Source organism: Poeciliopsis prolifica, unplaced genomic scaffold (genome assembly GCF_027474105.1).
Source record: "Poeciliopsis prolifica strain line A6 unplaced genomic scaffold, Auburn_PproV2 SCAFFOLD018, whole genome shotgun sequence".
Lineage (NCBI taxonomy): Eukaryota > Metazoa > Chordata > Actinopteri > Cyprinodontiformes > Poeciliidae > Poeciliopsis > Poeciliopsis prolifica.
In genome coordinates this window covers 5,970,400-5,987,653 of record NW_026562393.1, presented here as the reverse complement: position 1 = coordinate 5,987,653, position 17,254 = coordinate 5,970,400, and the positions used below count along the sequence as shown (strand labels likewise).

The window sequence follows — 17,254 nt, the reverse complement described above, 5'->3', positions numbered from 1 at the left end:
TTTAGCTGCGATCAGTTTTATTTCATCATATTAAAGTAGACATGAATGCACATGGCAACACATATTTTCTACTTCAGAACTTTGCGCAATTTTGTAGTGGTCCATCGCACAAAAGGTATTTGTAGCAGGCTGTAAGAGATGTGAATACTTTTGCTTTGCAATTTATCCGGCCTGTTAGTACTGTGGGCTGATTACTGGCTATGCATTATGTGTGCTCAAGTATTGTTTCTGTTATCAAAAATACTAATAATCTATAAATAAGAAAAAAAAAAATATTTAGGTCCAAAACAGGTGCTCTAATTTATTTATTTTTTTCTTTTTCAACTCTGCTTCGGAGAACTGCCGACCAGCAGAAACTCAGCGACAGCCCAGTGAGATTTGTTTCAAAAAATTGTCACACTACAGCTGCATGCTCAGTTATCCACCAAAAAAACCTTGCTGAGAAGTAAGTCTCAGCCTAGATGTTAAACACTGGATTTCTCTCAGAGAGCTGTGCTCCGTCTTTGGAAAGATGGGACGCTTCGCTCTCTAATCAATTCAGTTAGGGCAGCATTATCTGGGGGTTGTGCCACCAGAGCTGCAGCACACAATAACTCAATGCGGGCATTTGAGAGGTGTGTGAGTTTGATCCTGCGCCAGAGTGATGAATAGCTGTTTTTACTCTTTTGTTGCCTATCAGCACTTTTATTCTGCAGTTAATCCACCAGGCCATGCGTACCTCCTCTGCTGCAATTTTTCACCTTGCTGTGTGAGATTGTGCGTGTATGTGTGTTTGCACATCTTGCAGCTGATTGTTGGGCTCCTGCTATCTGCACCTTCCTGCTGGCATTGGAACCTGATTTAGAGTGGGTGCGTGTGCAGGCGTGTGTGTGTGTGAGTGTGGATTGAAAGAATTGACATGTTGTGAAAAGTTAGTGAGGAGAGGGAGGCATATATAACATGTCAGCAGGCGCTGGTCAGGGGAAAGCCTTGTTACCGTTGTGTGTCAAGTGTTAAAAGGATTGTCATGTTGTTGCAGACAATGCAGCTTAGCCTCTTGATTTACTACACCAGAGGGGCTGAGGGGCTCTGCTTGCCCTGCCTCCTGCTGAAACCATGTTCCAGCTGTGATATGGTCCACAATTATTTGCATCCATGGTAAAGAGGAGTAAAAAGCATCTTCTATTATAGTTGCTTAAATTCACACTGAAAATTTTACAGTTGTTTTTACACTATGCTATGTGTCCACATACACCTCAGTGGTTAATACTTTGTACAACCAATTTTTGCATACAGGCCAGAACTTCCACTGGATTTAACAAGGTGATTTATTGTTGCTCTGAAAACTTCTGCTAAACGCCAACTCACCTCACCGGTTTTCTGTAAGTTTTAGGTCTGGGAACTTAGCTGGAAGGTAATTTATTAAAATTGAAGCAGTTCGGAATCTACCAAGGTCTTTGGTAGAGAATCAGGCCAACAGCATCTCAGTTCCTCCATAGTCCTTAATGGCTTTCCCACTAAACTATTTATTCCATACACATTTAGCAGGAAAAGTTTGTTGAGGAACAGGTACGTCTTACGAGTCCTAAGCGTTTACAGCAAGCAGCAAATGTTCGTGATGGTAGGACAGAAACTTTTCGTGCCCAACAAGTTGTGGTTGGTCCAATCACACTGTCGACTGCTCTCATTTTCGATCCTTTCTGAAAATATGTGTTCCTCGCTGCATCTTGTGTAGAAGACAGGTAAAGCAGATGGTTAATGGAGTCTAAATGCGATGACATAAAATGCTGTACAGCTTTGCTAACCAGAAACACCTCACCTCCCAGTCCTCCTGCTTGTCAGGCCAGCTCCGATTAGGGAGGTAGGGGATGGTTGTGGTCATATTTTAACACAAGCCAGAGCACTTCAAGGCCCCCCTCAGCCTCATACTTGCCACATGTCTTCTCGCTGTTGGGGCTAGCTGCCCTCCAGAGAGCTGTTCTACATACGGCGGACAAGGAGTACAGCTTCGCGCGGAAGCCTGCTGAGACCCCGCACCATTTATCTCTCTGCTGCGAGGTTGAGCAAGTACTAATTGTCTGTGTATGTGTATTTGCATATGTATATATGTGTGTGCATGTTTCAGTCCTTGTCTCTTGAAGCTGTGCACATCAGTGAGATGATAGGATGAGGTAAGGAGAGGAAGAGAGGCCAAGCTGATATTGCAATCCCATCAGAAAGGCCTAACAAAAGCCTCCAGTAAAACTGCTGTGGGAGCTGAAATACCACTCAACCAATGCTGCTTTTAAAGGAAAATAACCTGAACATTTATCATAAAGTGATTATTTAAGTGAACTTGTTTGGAATGAGGATGTTTGTGGACTGTTTTTTTTTTCTCACAAATTTTCATTAAAAAAATATGTTTTTCCAACATTTAGAAATTTAGTTTATGCTTCTTTGACACAACTTCTCCTGCTGTGGAAAAAATTAAGTAAACAATACTTTTATATCAAATAATTTATCAAAAGCAACTGAGTGATTTGTAGAATGGCTGTATACCTGAGTTTATCCTGGGTGTATCTAGCACTTCATTCTGACGCCTGGCTCTGTAATGCTTCAGCATTGAGGACGTGGTTTTATTTAAATAAGACAGTTTTGTCAAACATATGTGACTCTTAACTTACATACCACAATATGAAATTAAACTAAGAGTCAATTTCAGATGAATTTGGATTAAGATAGATCAAGTAGAAACTGAAAACCGAAGTGATAACCAGCACCTTATTTTCTGATGTAAGAGCAAAATGGTCCCACACTTTCGTTTGCCTTGAGGCTCCATAATTGACTCTGTACCGTAAAAGATCCAAAATTATGTTTGGCAAATGCCTCCTGTTGACAGATTTGCTTCCTTATAAACACAGTTTGGCGCGCCAGTGTCATTTCGAAACAGTTCCTGTATCGGTCACCTGACTTGCTGAAAGCAATACGTGCACCAACACGAGGTTTTGTCTATGGGCTTGATGTATCCGCCCACGAGTCGGTGTTGCCAGACTCATCACTACTGTACATGAAAGAGCAGAGGCAAGGAAAACTTTGGATTTCAGCTTGTGTTTTTTAATGCGCTTTAAAACACGTTAAAATATATATTTTAATGTGTATAGCGTATATTTTGTGTATGAACTCTTAAAGTAAGGAGGGAGAAAAGTCTCTATCTATTTGCAGGAGGCCGTTTTCCCCAGGGGCTCATCGTATTAAACATTTGTACATAAACCTAAAGGGTTTGTCAGAAATTAACTGACAAACTAAATGATTTGGGTCGTGAAAGGAAGTTAATTTGGCCATGAAAATTGTACTGGAATGTTGTGATATTCCCGTCCATCTGTACACACTTGATAGGACTAATGATTATTGTTTTACCATCAAGATACACATTTGTTTAAAACCTGTCTGTAGTTCTACTCCACATTTGTTCCTCTCTGTGACCTTATTTTACGATGACGTAATTTCCTCTTATGCCAACAACTAACTTTCAGCTATCATTCCCTCCAGATCTGTTTGCCAGAACTTGCAAAAGAAAAAGAAAAAAGTTGAAGTGAAATGATCCATCAGTGATCCTCCTGGCTCTGTGAAATCCTGTCTTGTGTGGGTTGTTACGGCATGATGCTCATGCCCCGTCTTCGTGTACTCTCTCTACGCCACCCTGTTTTGGACTTTATCAATACGTCGTTTGGCTTGGCCTCCTCCCAAAGTAAGCTCGAGTACAGGACGGAGTTGGCCGTCTCACTGTCCGCTGGGAGAAAGCTGAGTGATGTGCGCGTCAGTAGTCTGCATGTGTTGGTGGGTGCATTCTGAGGGTAGAGGGGATTGTCGAAGCCACCTCTCTCTCCTTGGACTGGGAAGCTCTGAATCATGCCGGCTTTTCCTGGAAGAGACCCAGAGGGAACGGGGCAGAGCCGGCTGGACTCGAGCAGGCCGTCTTAGCCGGGGTCTGGCCTCTCGCTGACTCCAAGCTGGTGATGAGAGCAGTTCTTATTTCACCCGCCTTCCCTCTGCTCACCAGGTTGGCACGCTGCAGGCGCCTTCCTGTAACTGGGAAGTGTTTCCAGTTTCAGCCTGAGAAAGAAACAGATAACCTCAGCCTGAACTTTAAGAAGCAAGGTTTTAGTAGATGCAGTGCTTTGTAAATCTGTTTATACCCCATTAAAATTTTACATGGTACAGTCTTAAACTTTAGTGAGTTTAATTGAAATTTTATGTAATAGATCAACACAATATTTTGGAAAATGTGAAGTGGAAAGAAGAAATATGGTTTTGATTTTGCAAAGACAAAAGAGAAATTGTCTTTGCAAAACAACCTCTAAAATCTGATGCTACTCATTTTTTGTGTCATGAAGAAGGAAGTTGTGCTCATTTCTTCTTAGGAGGCTTTCATGTACTTTCCTGCAGCAGTTCTAGAGTGATGCGGGTGTCTGCAGCTCCTCCAGAGTTAACATGGTCCTCCCGGTTGCATCTTTGATAAATATCCATCTTCTCAGTTGAGGTGCACAGTCATGTCTGGGTTTGTTGCTTCGTCATGGTCTTTCCAATTATTGGGTGCTGGATTGAACAGTGCTCTCTCTATGAGCTCGGTGAGTCACTATGGCACAATCTGGGCTACTTTACACAAAATCTTCATCACTGACATCCTTAGTGCCACAGTTGTGCAGTTGCCGGGTCTAAATATAATTGTGTCGAACTGTCACCTGCCTACGCTGTCACATGCTGTGTTCAGTTCAGGGAAATCACTCTCTTCTGTGCCTGTGGTGCTGAGGACTGAGGCACAAAAGCCGATATTAATAGTAGAGTCCGTTTGTTGCTACAGGGTGTCCGCATTTTCCTGTTTTCTCTTTCTTTGTTTTGGCCGAGCACCGACAGATTTACCACTGGAGGAACTCCAGCATCTAAAACGGAAAAATAAGCTCTATTGTTCAAATTGGTCCCTAGTGGAAAAAAAACCAGACACTGTTCTGAAGAAAATAACAAGGGAGTAATCATAGTTTTCAATGCGAGTCCTGTAAACAGTGTTGTCATCGAGACATGTTTGTTATTTCTGTAGGAAATTGAGGGAATGAAGGTGTTTTCTCCTCTCAGTGAAGAGTCCCACTGAGGGTGAAAGTGTTGAGTCCCAGTGAAAAGTTCAGCTTTCTCTTTGAGGAGGTTCTCATGTCTGAATCCCTAAAGAGGCTTGCTGAGCACCGGCGTTTGATTGGAATCAGCGGTAAGAGGGCTGGAGATTGCTCAGCGTATCCCTGCTTCACACTGTCAGATAACGTTAACAGTTGCCTCCTCTCACAATTTTCTTGTCAAGCTCCAGTGGGAAATTAAGTCAGGAGAAATAACTGCAGAAAGTGATCCAAGTCGATTTGTGAGCAAGTTTTGGCAGAAATCTGCAAAGAACTCGCATGCAGATATGCTATCTAAACTCAGAGAGGCTGTAGCACAGGCTGGGAGAGAAAATCAGTTGTATTCAGAACTCTATATAAAGATGTAATCAGAGGTTGTTTAATGGAGTTACAGTATTTTAGTTTGGCCAGTAAAATGAGAACCAGTCACTGTACATGGCTTTTAAAGTATTCACACTTTAAAAGCTAATTTCAGCTTTTTTTCATTCAAAAGAGGTGAAATTCAAATTTACCAAGACCTGGCTAATTACTGGCCACAGGGCTTTAGACTAACTTTTTTCCTCTGCATGTGCCTGAGAAAAAAAAGTAAGGCACACCAGCATAAAGGTCAGATGCACCCAAATTTTTGAGCACACTGCATTAACATAGCAGTTTTACAGTTAGTTTTTTTTAAATAAATACTCCAATTAAGGTTACATTGACATTTAAATGATTTATTAACAACCTAGCAAATGTAAAGTTGAGTATTTGCAGCAGAATTAATGAAATAGTCCTTAAAATGCAGATGCTGAAATGTAAAAATCTCAAGATAAAGAAAATAAAAGAAAACCTATAGATCTTTTAAAGACACAAAATCTTATGATAATCTCAAACTAAGCATTCCATTCAGTTCAAGCCATTTTTTCTTATGAAAATTATTTCAACTCAATGAAAGCCAGTAAAGCTGGGGGGACAAACCCTTCATTCTATGTAAACGGAGTGAAAATATTGACCCAGGAAAGCATATGCTGACCAATCTCCAGCTATACACTTGCAGATAAATTTGAAAGCATTCATAGTTTTTCTTCCACGTCACATAAAATACCAAATGTGAGGCATTGAAGCTGTATTGTATGTACTCTAAAACCTCAGTCAATTAATTTAATTTATCTACAAAAGGTTCATCTCAAAATATTTGTTCATATTCAGTCAATCTTATAGTTTTTTTTTTAAGGATTGAACTAAAATCTCTGTGGTTGTGCTGTTCTTTTGTTTGTCCCTTGAGAGTTGATTGGATGTAAAAGATTATTTGATGCAACAGAATAAAATGAAGAGCAGCCATATTAAAGTGTTTTTTTTATCATTTTATCTTTAAAGATTTACACAGTGATTCAGCTCATGATGTTGTATTGAAAGTAACCACAGCAGTTGTTAAAAGCTTTCCATTCCAACCACTAAATAAATATTGACTTGAACATGCTTAGAATCTGTAAATGTTCTAATTTTCTGAAAAATTGAAAAAGATGCCAGTGCCTCTCATATTTTAGGATTATGTCTAAAAGTCTTATCAGTGCAGTAAAGCTTTGTCTTCATATCTTTCTGGATGTGATACTTCGTCTCCCATGAGAATAGCAGAAAAGTCCCAGTGAGAAGTATCGCTTGTCATGTTTTGATATGTATTGAAAACACATTGATTTTCTAGATTTATCCGTCACTCAAATGTTTCCTTGTGAAAATCTCCAATAAAGGATTCCCTACAGGTTTGTGGAAATAACTGACAAGTGTGGAAATGTGTAGCTGTTAGATGTAGAAATGTCAAACGTATTCTCTGTGAAGCCTCAGAACAAGAGATTCCCTTTCAGCTCTGAGCTTCAGGGCTTCACTGGTTGTTCTCCACGTCCTTGGAAAGCCAAATTCTACCGGAGCAAACCCCAAGGCTTAATGTCAGCAAATTAATTATGAATTCACCCAATTAGTTCACAAACTACTCTGTGTGTTTGAGGGGAAAATGATTACTCTCCAAGATGATGTCTCTTCTCAGACCTTGCCCCAGCGAGCATCGCTCCTGTCTTAGAGGAACTGTGTGTGTGGGCTTGTCTGCATGTGTGAAACGACACGCAGCAGGCAGGTAGCGTGACCTTTTTAATTATTCAGCCTCCCAAACCTATCCACAGCATCCACTTTGGCTTTTATCACCAACACATTTTTGTTTTTGAAACAAAAGAGGATATTTCCAGTGTTCTGATTTTAATCTAGATCGACACGGATCTATCCACACGATAACTACGGAAGCCTGCTTGATGCAAAACATTCCCATTCTGTCTGATAATGGGATGGAATACAAAAAACCTTTCATTTTTCTTGTATTTTTCTTTGCACAAAACCAATTTTTTTTTTCTCATTTCCCACAGAGTAAATTATTAACTGAGAAATTTATCAAAAAGATGGATTGCTACAGCAATAGTCTCATTAAATTTAATTGCATTACAAAAAAATGGTATCCAGGATTACTTAAGTTTGAAATTTCCCTTTTTCCTAAAATAGCAAGGTCAAGTCTTTTGGGGTGTGAGCCTATTTTGGCAGTTTATGAATGTTTTTGATTTTGCTTTCAGTTTCAATTGACCCTGAATTCTCCCCCAATATCTGTAACGACCCAATTCAGTCCAAACATGCAAGGAAATAAAACCGTAGACGTGATTACGTTAGGTGTACTGCAACTGACAGAGAAAAAGCTTTTTCTAAAACTTGCACATACTGTAGCATTTGTGCATATCTTCAATATACCTCCCTTTGTGACTAAACCAGTTGCACGTGGTGCTCAGTTGCATTTCTCTGGGACAAACCGTCTTCAGATTCGGGGTTACTCTCTGCATCAAGGAGAGAAGTTTAAGTATCTAATGCCTCGGTTCCACTTAGCGTTACAGCATGAGTCAGTACTCATTTTCTTTATTTATTTCTGTTTCCATCATAAAAAAAGGCTCATAAAACCAACCTGTACCACACCATTTGGGCCCCTTCAGTTGTAGCTCCATTAGACAATGCTACAGTTAGGGTGGAGTTCATGGCCTCACACAACACAGTCTGTTTATTGGGGGACAGAACAAACATCCCTGCTAGCCACAAATGTGATGAACTAGTAACTTTTGACTTTTGAGTTTAATACTGCTTCTCTAGTGAGAGTCCAACTTGCGATTGAAGTGAATAGGCCAGACCATAAAATAGCTCATGCCAGACCTCACCAATCTGTGCCATTTTGCTCAGTGGAAAAGATACATTAGAGCCTTTTTTATGAGTGATGAAAAGATGGAATGAGGTATGGTCATACTGGAGCTTCTGGAGTAATGCAGATGTTGGTCCAGTCTGTGAAGAAAAAGCAAAGCTCTTGATTTACTGGTCTGCCTATGTTCAGACCCTCACCTGTGGTCACGAGATGTGGATCATGACCTACAAAATGAGATCCTGGATACAAGCAGGTAAAATGAGTATCCACCTTAGAGTGGTGGACATTCATAGGCCATGGTGTTTCAGTGGATTAATTGTTTTCCGTGAGTAATTATAAGTGTGCTAGGTGTAGAAATGGACAACTCATAATTTTCTTCCCACTCTGTCTGAAGTCTAGCAGGGATCACTGTGTCATGGTCAAGTTTATGGTGTAATATGGTTCTTTCCACTTGTCACATTAAGTTCCTGATAGTTTTCACTGTATTTTTTTTGGTAATTTAGAAAGTCATCCGTAACCAGTGCTATCAGTTTGCTTAGCAACAATAAGGTAATCGTGGTGAAAAATCACACTTCCACTTGGACAAAAGGACCCCCAGATTATGATGCTTCCACCACCCTGCTTTACTGTGGGTTTGTTGTTCTTCTGCTGATGTTCTGTGTTGTTTTATAAGTATGTTACCTTTCAAATGTCAAAAAAAAGTTTAGTTTAGTAAAGTTGGCTTAATCACACCGTGACATATTTTTTCTAAAAGGAAGAACTTTGGCTTGGAAGTTAATGCTTCTTTCAACTCTGGAGAATATAAGAGATTTTATCTGATCACATAAACGATGGAATAAGATGCTAAATCATCAATGTTGGTCCCTTTTCTTTGCATTGCAAAATTCGAATAGTTTTGTGTCTCTGTTGGGCTGCGTTCAGCACCTCTAACAATCTGACAGCAGTCTCTGTGCATTTGCCGATGTTGGGAAGAGTTTACCTCCCATGGATGGCTTCACTGCGAAGCATGATTACGCTTCACAGACTCTATCATAATAAGTATGGATTTCCACATTTATTGTCTTGCCATTCCGTGGACAAACATTTCTCTTTCAGGGAGCCGGGGGCCACGCAGGCCGAGAGCTTTATCAATCATCTTACTTCTAATGCCTCTTAAATATTAGGATTCATGTGTATGACCTTTGTATGTGGATTTAACATGCAACTTTGAATACCCTTTTAAAACGTGTTTTGCTGCACCACATACTTTTGCTCTTATTCTTGTTTCACACTTTGACTAGATTACTTGAAGTGTGAATTGTTGAATGATGATGGAATGAGATGTTTGAGTCTCATGACCATTCTGGTCATTGCTTGCAAAAAGTAAATGGAGTACAGGAGAGAGGAAGTCGATGAGAAGTGGCCCTCTGTGCACATGAGCACTTTTTCCACCTTCCACCCACTTCAACTTGTTTTCATGTCTCACACATACGCACGCCCATGTATCTGGAAGACAGCCCGGTGATTGATGACTCTCTGTGAGAGACCTCAGAGGCAGCAGATCTGCAGAAAGATGGACAGTTGAAAAGCAAGGAGGAGGGACTGAAAGACGGCTGAAATGAATCAAATAGCATGGTGAGGTCGAGCTGCAGCCGTTAACATGGTGAGGACACTGTCTTGCATTGTTTGGCGGACTTGAAAGTAACCTTATAAATCAGCTTCCTCTTGACAAAATCACTGGGGTTTTTTTTTCAGTTCCTTTGTGACTTTTTTTTTTAAGACGCAGTTCTTTAAAAAAAAAACTATTCATACTTTGTGTAGTTTATCAATTTTTCTCACATTCCAACAAAAAAGCATTAATATTTTTTGGGATTTTATGTGATGAAAAAAACACAGTACAGTGAATAAAAATGTGATGTGTATTCCACACTTTTCACTCTGCTATATTTATCAAATAGCCATCAAATTTAATGGTATATCACTGAGACAAACTCATCTAAAATAATATAAACTAAATATATCTCTCTGGGTCAAATGTATGTTGGCTATATTATGCACGAGTGTAACTTGCATGGAATTACTGCAATAAGCTCGCTTTTCAATGATATTCTCATTTATGGAGATCCATTTCTAGAAATCCATAGCAACTATGCCATTCCCTCTGAGTTGATTTTAAGTACCCTCTGTTGGACTGAATGTGCAATTACATGTCATGTTATGGGACAGCCTTTTTCTGTCAAGCTTAAGTCTTGCCCACCTCCTTCACATTGAATTAATTCAATATATGAGTTTTTAGTAAAACCTACAATGTTTTTCAAAAAATTTACTTGAGATGTTGCTGCAAGTGATGAAAAACATGGTGAGTCAGATGATGCTGCAGATGTGTTTGCCAAATTGAAGAAATTTGGAGTGCTTAGAGCATCAAAGTTTTGTCACTTTGTAGAGCAAACAAAGCACTTCGTCACCACCATGTGTGAGAATGTACATGTGTGATTAAGGGATTTTTCAGCATCTGCAGCCTGGAGCTCCTTCTGAGCAAGAGGCAAAGCGACTTTGTTGTTTAGGTCTCTTTAGTGCCTTCCAAGTCAGCATTTTGCTGTGCTTTTACGACAATAATATGCATTTTTTTTACACCGCGTATCTTGTGTTTACCCAAGCCTCCTTGTGTTTGTAGGTGTATGTGCCGAGGCGGAATGCCCCGGGGAACAGCGCTGACTGTGCACTAGGAGTCTGAACCTTGTCAGTGTTTGTGGCTGAGGAGGAGAACGAGGAGGAGGAGGAGGAGACGGAGGAGAGGTCCCCCCCAGCACACCGTGCCGAGCAGTGTTTGACAACATGTCCCTGACTGACAAACATAAAGTGAAGAGACAGCGACTGGACCGGATCTGCGAAGGTAAAGAGACCTTCTCATTATCACTCCACACACTTTTCGGGATTATTTTAGGAAAAGTTTTCAACAAACTATTGTTTTAAGAATTGCTTTTGTGCATTAAGAGATTTTTCTTTTTTAATCAAAAATTTTATTTCTTGATTATTTTTATTGGGTTTCTTTCAGTAGCAGGCATGTGCCACTTAGTTATCAAAGTGGACCGTAGTTTTAAAAAGTCAAGTCTGTAAGACTTTTCCATCAAATCATACCTTTGGTTCACTGACATAAATGGCTGGAGTGACCAAAGTTCTCTTTAGCTGTATGAGTATTGAAGCACTGTCTTCCCAGCATTTGCTGCACACTACCAATCAGCTGGCTGAAAGAAGACTCTTATGGTTAACACTCACTTGTAAGAAACACAAACTTAATCATTTGAACATGGCATATTATGGTGTGGAAGCTAGAAATAATACCACATTCACAGTGTCTTGCTGTGAGAATGATTCTCTGCCACCCAACATGTTTTTTTTTTTTTTTAAAGCAAAGCTTGGAAGCTGATTAACCAGGTAAGATAGCTCAATAGGTTAGTTTGCAAAGAGTACAATGACAAAGAAAATATTCGTCATAATAAGCACTTAAAGTATTAAAAACATTAAAAGGTGTTGATTCTTTATGTTTGCTTGAAATGTCTCAAGATAACATATTTGCATTCATTAGCACAATTCCTTCACACCCACTTTGTGTTAAGGCTGAAAAGCTCGCTGTACATCTTTAGTTGCAACATGTATGTTGCTTAACTACTTTCAAAGACTGCACAGATTTAGTAGTATATTATTTATGTTGTTGGTGGCAAATTGTCTCTATGTATTTATGACCTATTTCTCTGCTACTCCCTGGAGGTCACTAGATTTTGTATAACTCTGCTGGTTAAGTTGGTAAGGCTTTAAGATTTGTCAATGCAAAGTTATTGCTGTCATATTTTAATATCATTATCAATTCAATAAGTGAATAAACTACATTTTCTTTATTCTTTAAACTGGTAGCTAATGACGGGCACATTAGTATTTGTAAAATAAAATCCATTCAAATGTTTTGCCAAATTGCATCATTTAATATTTCCCCAAAAGCAGAGTACAAGTATTGCTGATTCTTAAAAAAAAGAAAGAAAAACTGGGTAGCGATCATTATTCTTTTTCCATAGTAACAATGTGAAATTTAATTAGACTTCTCTTCCATTCCTCTTGTGTTCACTGAGCTGCTGGCAAAATTAGAAGCAGTAAGCCTGTTTTACTCGCTTTGGAGAAATTCTCCTCCTTTTTCCTTTTACTTTACTCCTCACACATACTGTACGTTTCCTCTTTGTAATCGCATGGTTGTATTTTAACTTGCAAATGTACAAATGAATATATGGTGATGATTCAGGGGAGTTTTTCTTTAGATGGTTCTAAAAATATTCAGCTTTTAGAAGTTTAACTTCTTTGTTGACAAAAATTTCCAGAAAGTTTTTATTTTTTTATTTTTTGTTTTAATTTCTCAGGTATTTTAACTAATTAAAAACTTGATTAAAAACTATGAAATATGATCCTCTTACCTGTTTTAAGTATATCCATCCATCCATCCATCCGTCCGTCCGTCACCTTATAATTGTTTCTAGCTTTTTAATAAGGCTATCCAAACATAATTTTCACTGACTGCATAATAAATCCTCATTTTGCTTCAACTGTCCTCGGTCTTATTACCACATTTTTATCATCTATTAGTGAGGAATATTTAATTATTTCAATAATTTCCTTCTGGCACACAGCATAAGTCTGCTGTGCTGCAGAAATCAGTGCCTGATTGTTGACCTTTGCAGCTATCCAGAGATGAGACTGAGATCTCTGCCTCACTCTGACCCTCTCAGTTTGACCTGTGGGCTGTTTGCGTAGGAGTATCTCTTATGTGACTTATTGTTTTGGAGAAGCTCTCAACATTTGAACTGAGGTCTGACTACTGCAGGGGCTGAAACACTTTCATTTCTGTTATGAATATTAACTGCACCAATTTTTATTTAGGCTTTAGGTTCTGGATTGAAGAGCAGCGGTGACCGAGACATAGAATAGGAGTGCAGCTTCTCCTTCCCCCAGCCTTCTGCTGTGCACATTGTTATAAAGTCAGTCCAGGCGGCAGAGATACTATGTGCTTTCCTGTGGGTGAAGTTTAAAGCTTGGCGAATGTACATTTTCACACCCACTTGTTTGCCTCCACCTTGCATGTACATGTGTGTTTGTGTGTTTGCCAGTCAGTCGGAGTTCTGAGGTAAAATCATCTCCACTCTGCCGTCTGGGTCCCCGAGAGGCTTGTTAAGCTGCTGGGCCCTCCTGGAGCCGGTGCAGGGAGGAGGCAGACATGACTGCGGTGCTGGAAAATGAAGCTTTATGCACCATTACCCCCAGTGCCAGCATATTTGTTTTGGTACATGATGCAAGCACCTCAGCATTGTGCACTTGAAATGAAGGGCATAAGCCACACTTCCTCTAAAGGCTCATAAACTGGTCCTTGAAACATTATGATTCCCCTACAAACACTGCAGAATAATATTCAGCTGTCATACTGAGTGCTGGTTCGTATTTTATCGGGAGTCTGTGTGATGTCGACCAACACAACCTTCTGTATAATTGCAAAGAGGAAGGAAATGATACTTGGCTGTCAGATTTTGCTCATATAAATCAATATAATATCCTATTCACTCTGACACTCCTAAATAAAATCCAGTGTTATGTAGTAGGCTGGAAGAATGAATGCAGCAGGTCAGTGACTTGATGCAATCTGCTGCTTCCTTTGATAGAAAATGTTTTAAACTAATTTACATCATGAACTGAACTTAGTACACTAATTGATAACTGTGATCAATTGGAATGTACCGCATATATGATTAAATTGAACTGAATATGGATCAAGACCAACGAAAAGAAAGCCATGAGTTTTTCCTGCAAGCCCCGGAGGGGACAGAGAAACGCATTGAAGGGTTATTACACGAAAATGCAAATTAAGGTTTCTTCCATAGAGATCTGGAAGAAAACTAACACAGCACGTTAACCTGAGCACGCGACTCCCACTGGGGTTGGAGCATCAGGCTGTAGGAGGGCTTTGCTTCAGCAGGGACAGTGAAGCTGGTCAGAACTGATGAGAGGATAGATGATACTGAATATGGTGTAAAACTGGAGGACTACATGTTAGAGGACAAAAAAAGATTTAAGACAACAACCCTCAGCATGCAGCCAGAGCAACCAGGGAATGGGTATGTTTATGTGTTTGAATGGTCCATTCAAAGTTTCTGTAGCAACAGCTCACAATCAATTTTCACAGACACTCTCCCGACAAATTTTTATGTTCCAGAAGAAAAGTATTCATTTGTGACTTAATCACACTTATCATAGGTTAATTTGATTAATTGTATGTCATATTTATATAAACAACAGTGTTATATTCAGCTAAAAAGAGTCCGCTCCATGTCAGATATCAACATTATGAGGCAGTTATTTGGCAGTTATAAAAGCTTTTAATATTTCATAGCGCAGCTGTTTACATTTAATCGGGGGAATCCTTCTTAATTAGATGGGCTGTTAAAGTCCAGCTGCTGAAATTGTATGTATTAAACACCTGAGACAGTTTAGTCATTCCTCTGGGAACGACAGTTTGTCTGCTCTGAGCTCAGAGAGACCTTAGCAGCTGGTGGTGCTCTGTCGTTGCAGGCAAAAGTTTGTGATTTGACTATGAATATAACTCTGAATTCAAAACTGCAATCCATATCCTCTAAATTAGAACACACAACTATTAAGTATGAGGAAGCTTATCAGGAAGAAGCTCAATGAGCTTGTAAAAGTTGGGCCTAGTTGTGTTTTTTTTTTTCATCTTGTTATTGTCTTGTGACAGTACTAACAAAAAAATTGATCCAAAGGCATCCATCACTACTTCTGCAAACTTTGCAGCGGCGTTTGACGTCTACGTTTTTCTGGGCCTTAAACGGTTGACACAGAAATCTGATTGTGGACGCCTTTAATTAAATGAACGACCACAGAAAACCTTTTTAACTGATCATCAAGACTTGGTGTATGAAAGTATTTTTAGAACTGCTACCGTAAAGCTGAGAGCTGTACCTAATGCAAGTACAACAGCAGAATACAGTGAGTTTGCATGACATTTGTTTAAATTACAAAACGTTTGGTGTGTGAGATAATTAATGGAAATTTGTTGTGAGCTATTGGCTGGCTGAGTTGTTGTGCTGTCAGTTTAACACAGATGTGTTGCAAATCAAGCAGCTAAGTTAGATTAGCCGTCACTAAGTTCCATCTTAAAAATTTAGCAATAACAACTAAAATGTGTGTTGAGGTTGGTATAGTTACATGCATTCATATAATTTTTCTTACATAATGACTCCCTAGGAGTCCTTTATGCCAAGGAACGGACTGTGCCTTTTAAACAGTTTTAACAATTATTGTTGCAGTCATTTAGATTTTTTTTCAGCATTGTGAATTTTTCCAAGAGAACATTTCTGCAAAACAATAGATTTGTCTAGTCGTCCTTTTTCCAATGCGTTGCCGTATCTGTGAAGGAATAAGAGAAGTTCTTAAGTTCTGAGAGAAAAAATAAGGAGGGATGTCACAACGACTTGCAAACTTTTCATCCGGACAGGGCCTGAAATGTAAAGCCTCACTATGACGCTGGAACACGCAAACACAAGTACACACAGCTCTCCAGATGGTCGTCATAAAGGATCAGAGAATCTGTCCTCCAGCCACCTTGGTGATGGTGTAAAAGCAAATAAACAGCTTGTGGTTTGTTCATGAGCCAGTGACCAGGCAGAGTTGTCCCACTGATTGCATGTTGCGGCGTGATAAGGCTGCCATGGTGATTGTCTCAGAGCATGGGGGGGGAAAACACAAATAAAGGGAGCTTCTTCTTTTGCTTTCCCTCGCAGGTAGAATCCTCACAAGACAAGGGAGTCACTCATCTTAATCCAGGTTCCCAGTTTAAACAGGCTCATGGCTGGCAAACATCTCCAGAGGAGATAAAGCTGTATAATTCTTGCTGTCTTCTTTCCGTGTTTTTCCACAGAAAAAAAAACAATCCACCTTTTTCTTTGGATCAAGCGCTTCCCAAGAAAATCTAACTTAGCTCTCATTTTATGCAAAGAGAGGTTTTTATTTATTTGAATCATACCATTGTCCAAATTGTTCATTAAGGCTGTGGGATCACAAAGGAAGTATCTACAGAGTGGGTAGATGACAAGGCTGATTAAGCCATTAAAGTCCTTGATATGTATTTAACATAATTTGGCCTATCTGCAAATAAGGAAGCATGGAGCTGGTTGGAAATGCTTAATATCAATAGATGCTAGTTGGCTCAATCAAAGCCGCTGCTGGGAAGTATGAACGTTATGAGGAACAGAGAGCAGCTATCTGTCTCCCTCTCTCTCTCTCAGGGGAAAGGAGATTCATTTCTGTCGTCTGAAGAGATGAGGAGTGATCTGCCATGGCTCCTGTTCTTTTCAGCCTCAGGTCCTTTCATGTTCCCATCTTAATTTGAGCTGATCCAATGTTTATCATTCTGCAACGACAGGGCCGAGCGGCTGAGAGCAAGGCAGGGACAGTTCTGCTCCTAAACCAATTTTTTGATTTTATTCTCTTTGCTGAGATTATTGTTTTGCTCGTAGACTGCAATATTCCCCTCCCTCTGGGTTAGACTGGAGCTGCACTAATCTTGTCAGATAATGTTTTAATCAACGTCTGCATTTTATTCGTAGTGTGCAACATGACAGCACTTTATGCTGCTATAATTAGGAATATAATTTATCCCTATCAGATTCTGAACGAGAGAGGAGTTATTACGCAAATAATTTTACGTTTCAGAGCTCCGACATTAATATTGAACATCTTGAAACCAATGAAAGCTCTGCTGGGAGAAATCAGGTTATTCTATTTTATATTATGTCATTATTGCTACGTGGGTTTGGAAAATGAATATAATATCATTTTAGCATTTATCTCAGTAACTTGATTGACATCTTCAGTCTGGAGCTGTGCTAAGTTTAGACAGGTGCTCTTG

General features: G+C 39.5%; 1 protein-coding gene across 2 annotated transcripts in view; it reads left to right on the top strand.

Moving 5' to 3' along the window:
- The window catches only part of LOC129367875 (C-terminal-binding protein 2), a 108,607-nt gene that overhangs the window by 32,082 nt on the left and 59,271 nt on the right, over positions 1–17,254 (top strand). For both annotated transcript variants that reach the window (XM_055042502.1, XM_055042506.1), the window contains exon 2: positions 10,973–11,191. In XM_055042502.1, the coding sequence (XP_054898477.1) occupies positions 11,134–11,191 (58 nt within the window). In that variant the 5' untranslated portion in view covers positions 10,973–11,133. The remainder of the gene's footprint in view (positions 1–10,972; positions 11,192–17,254) is intronic.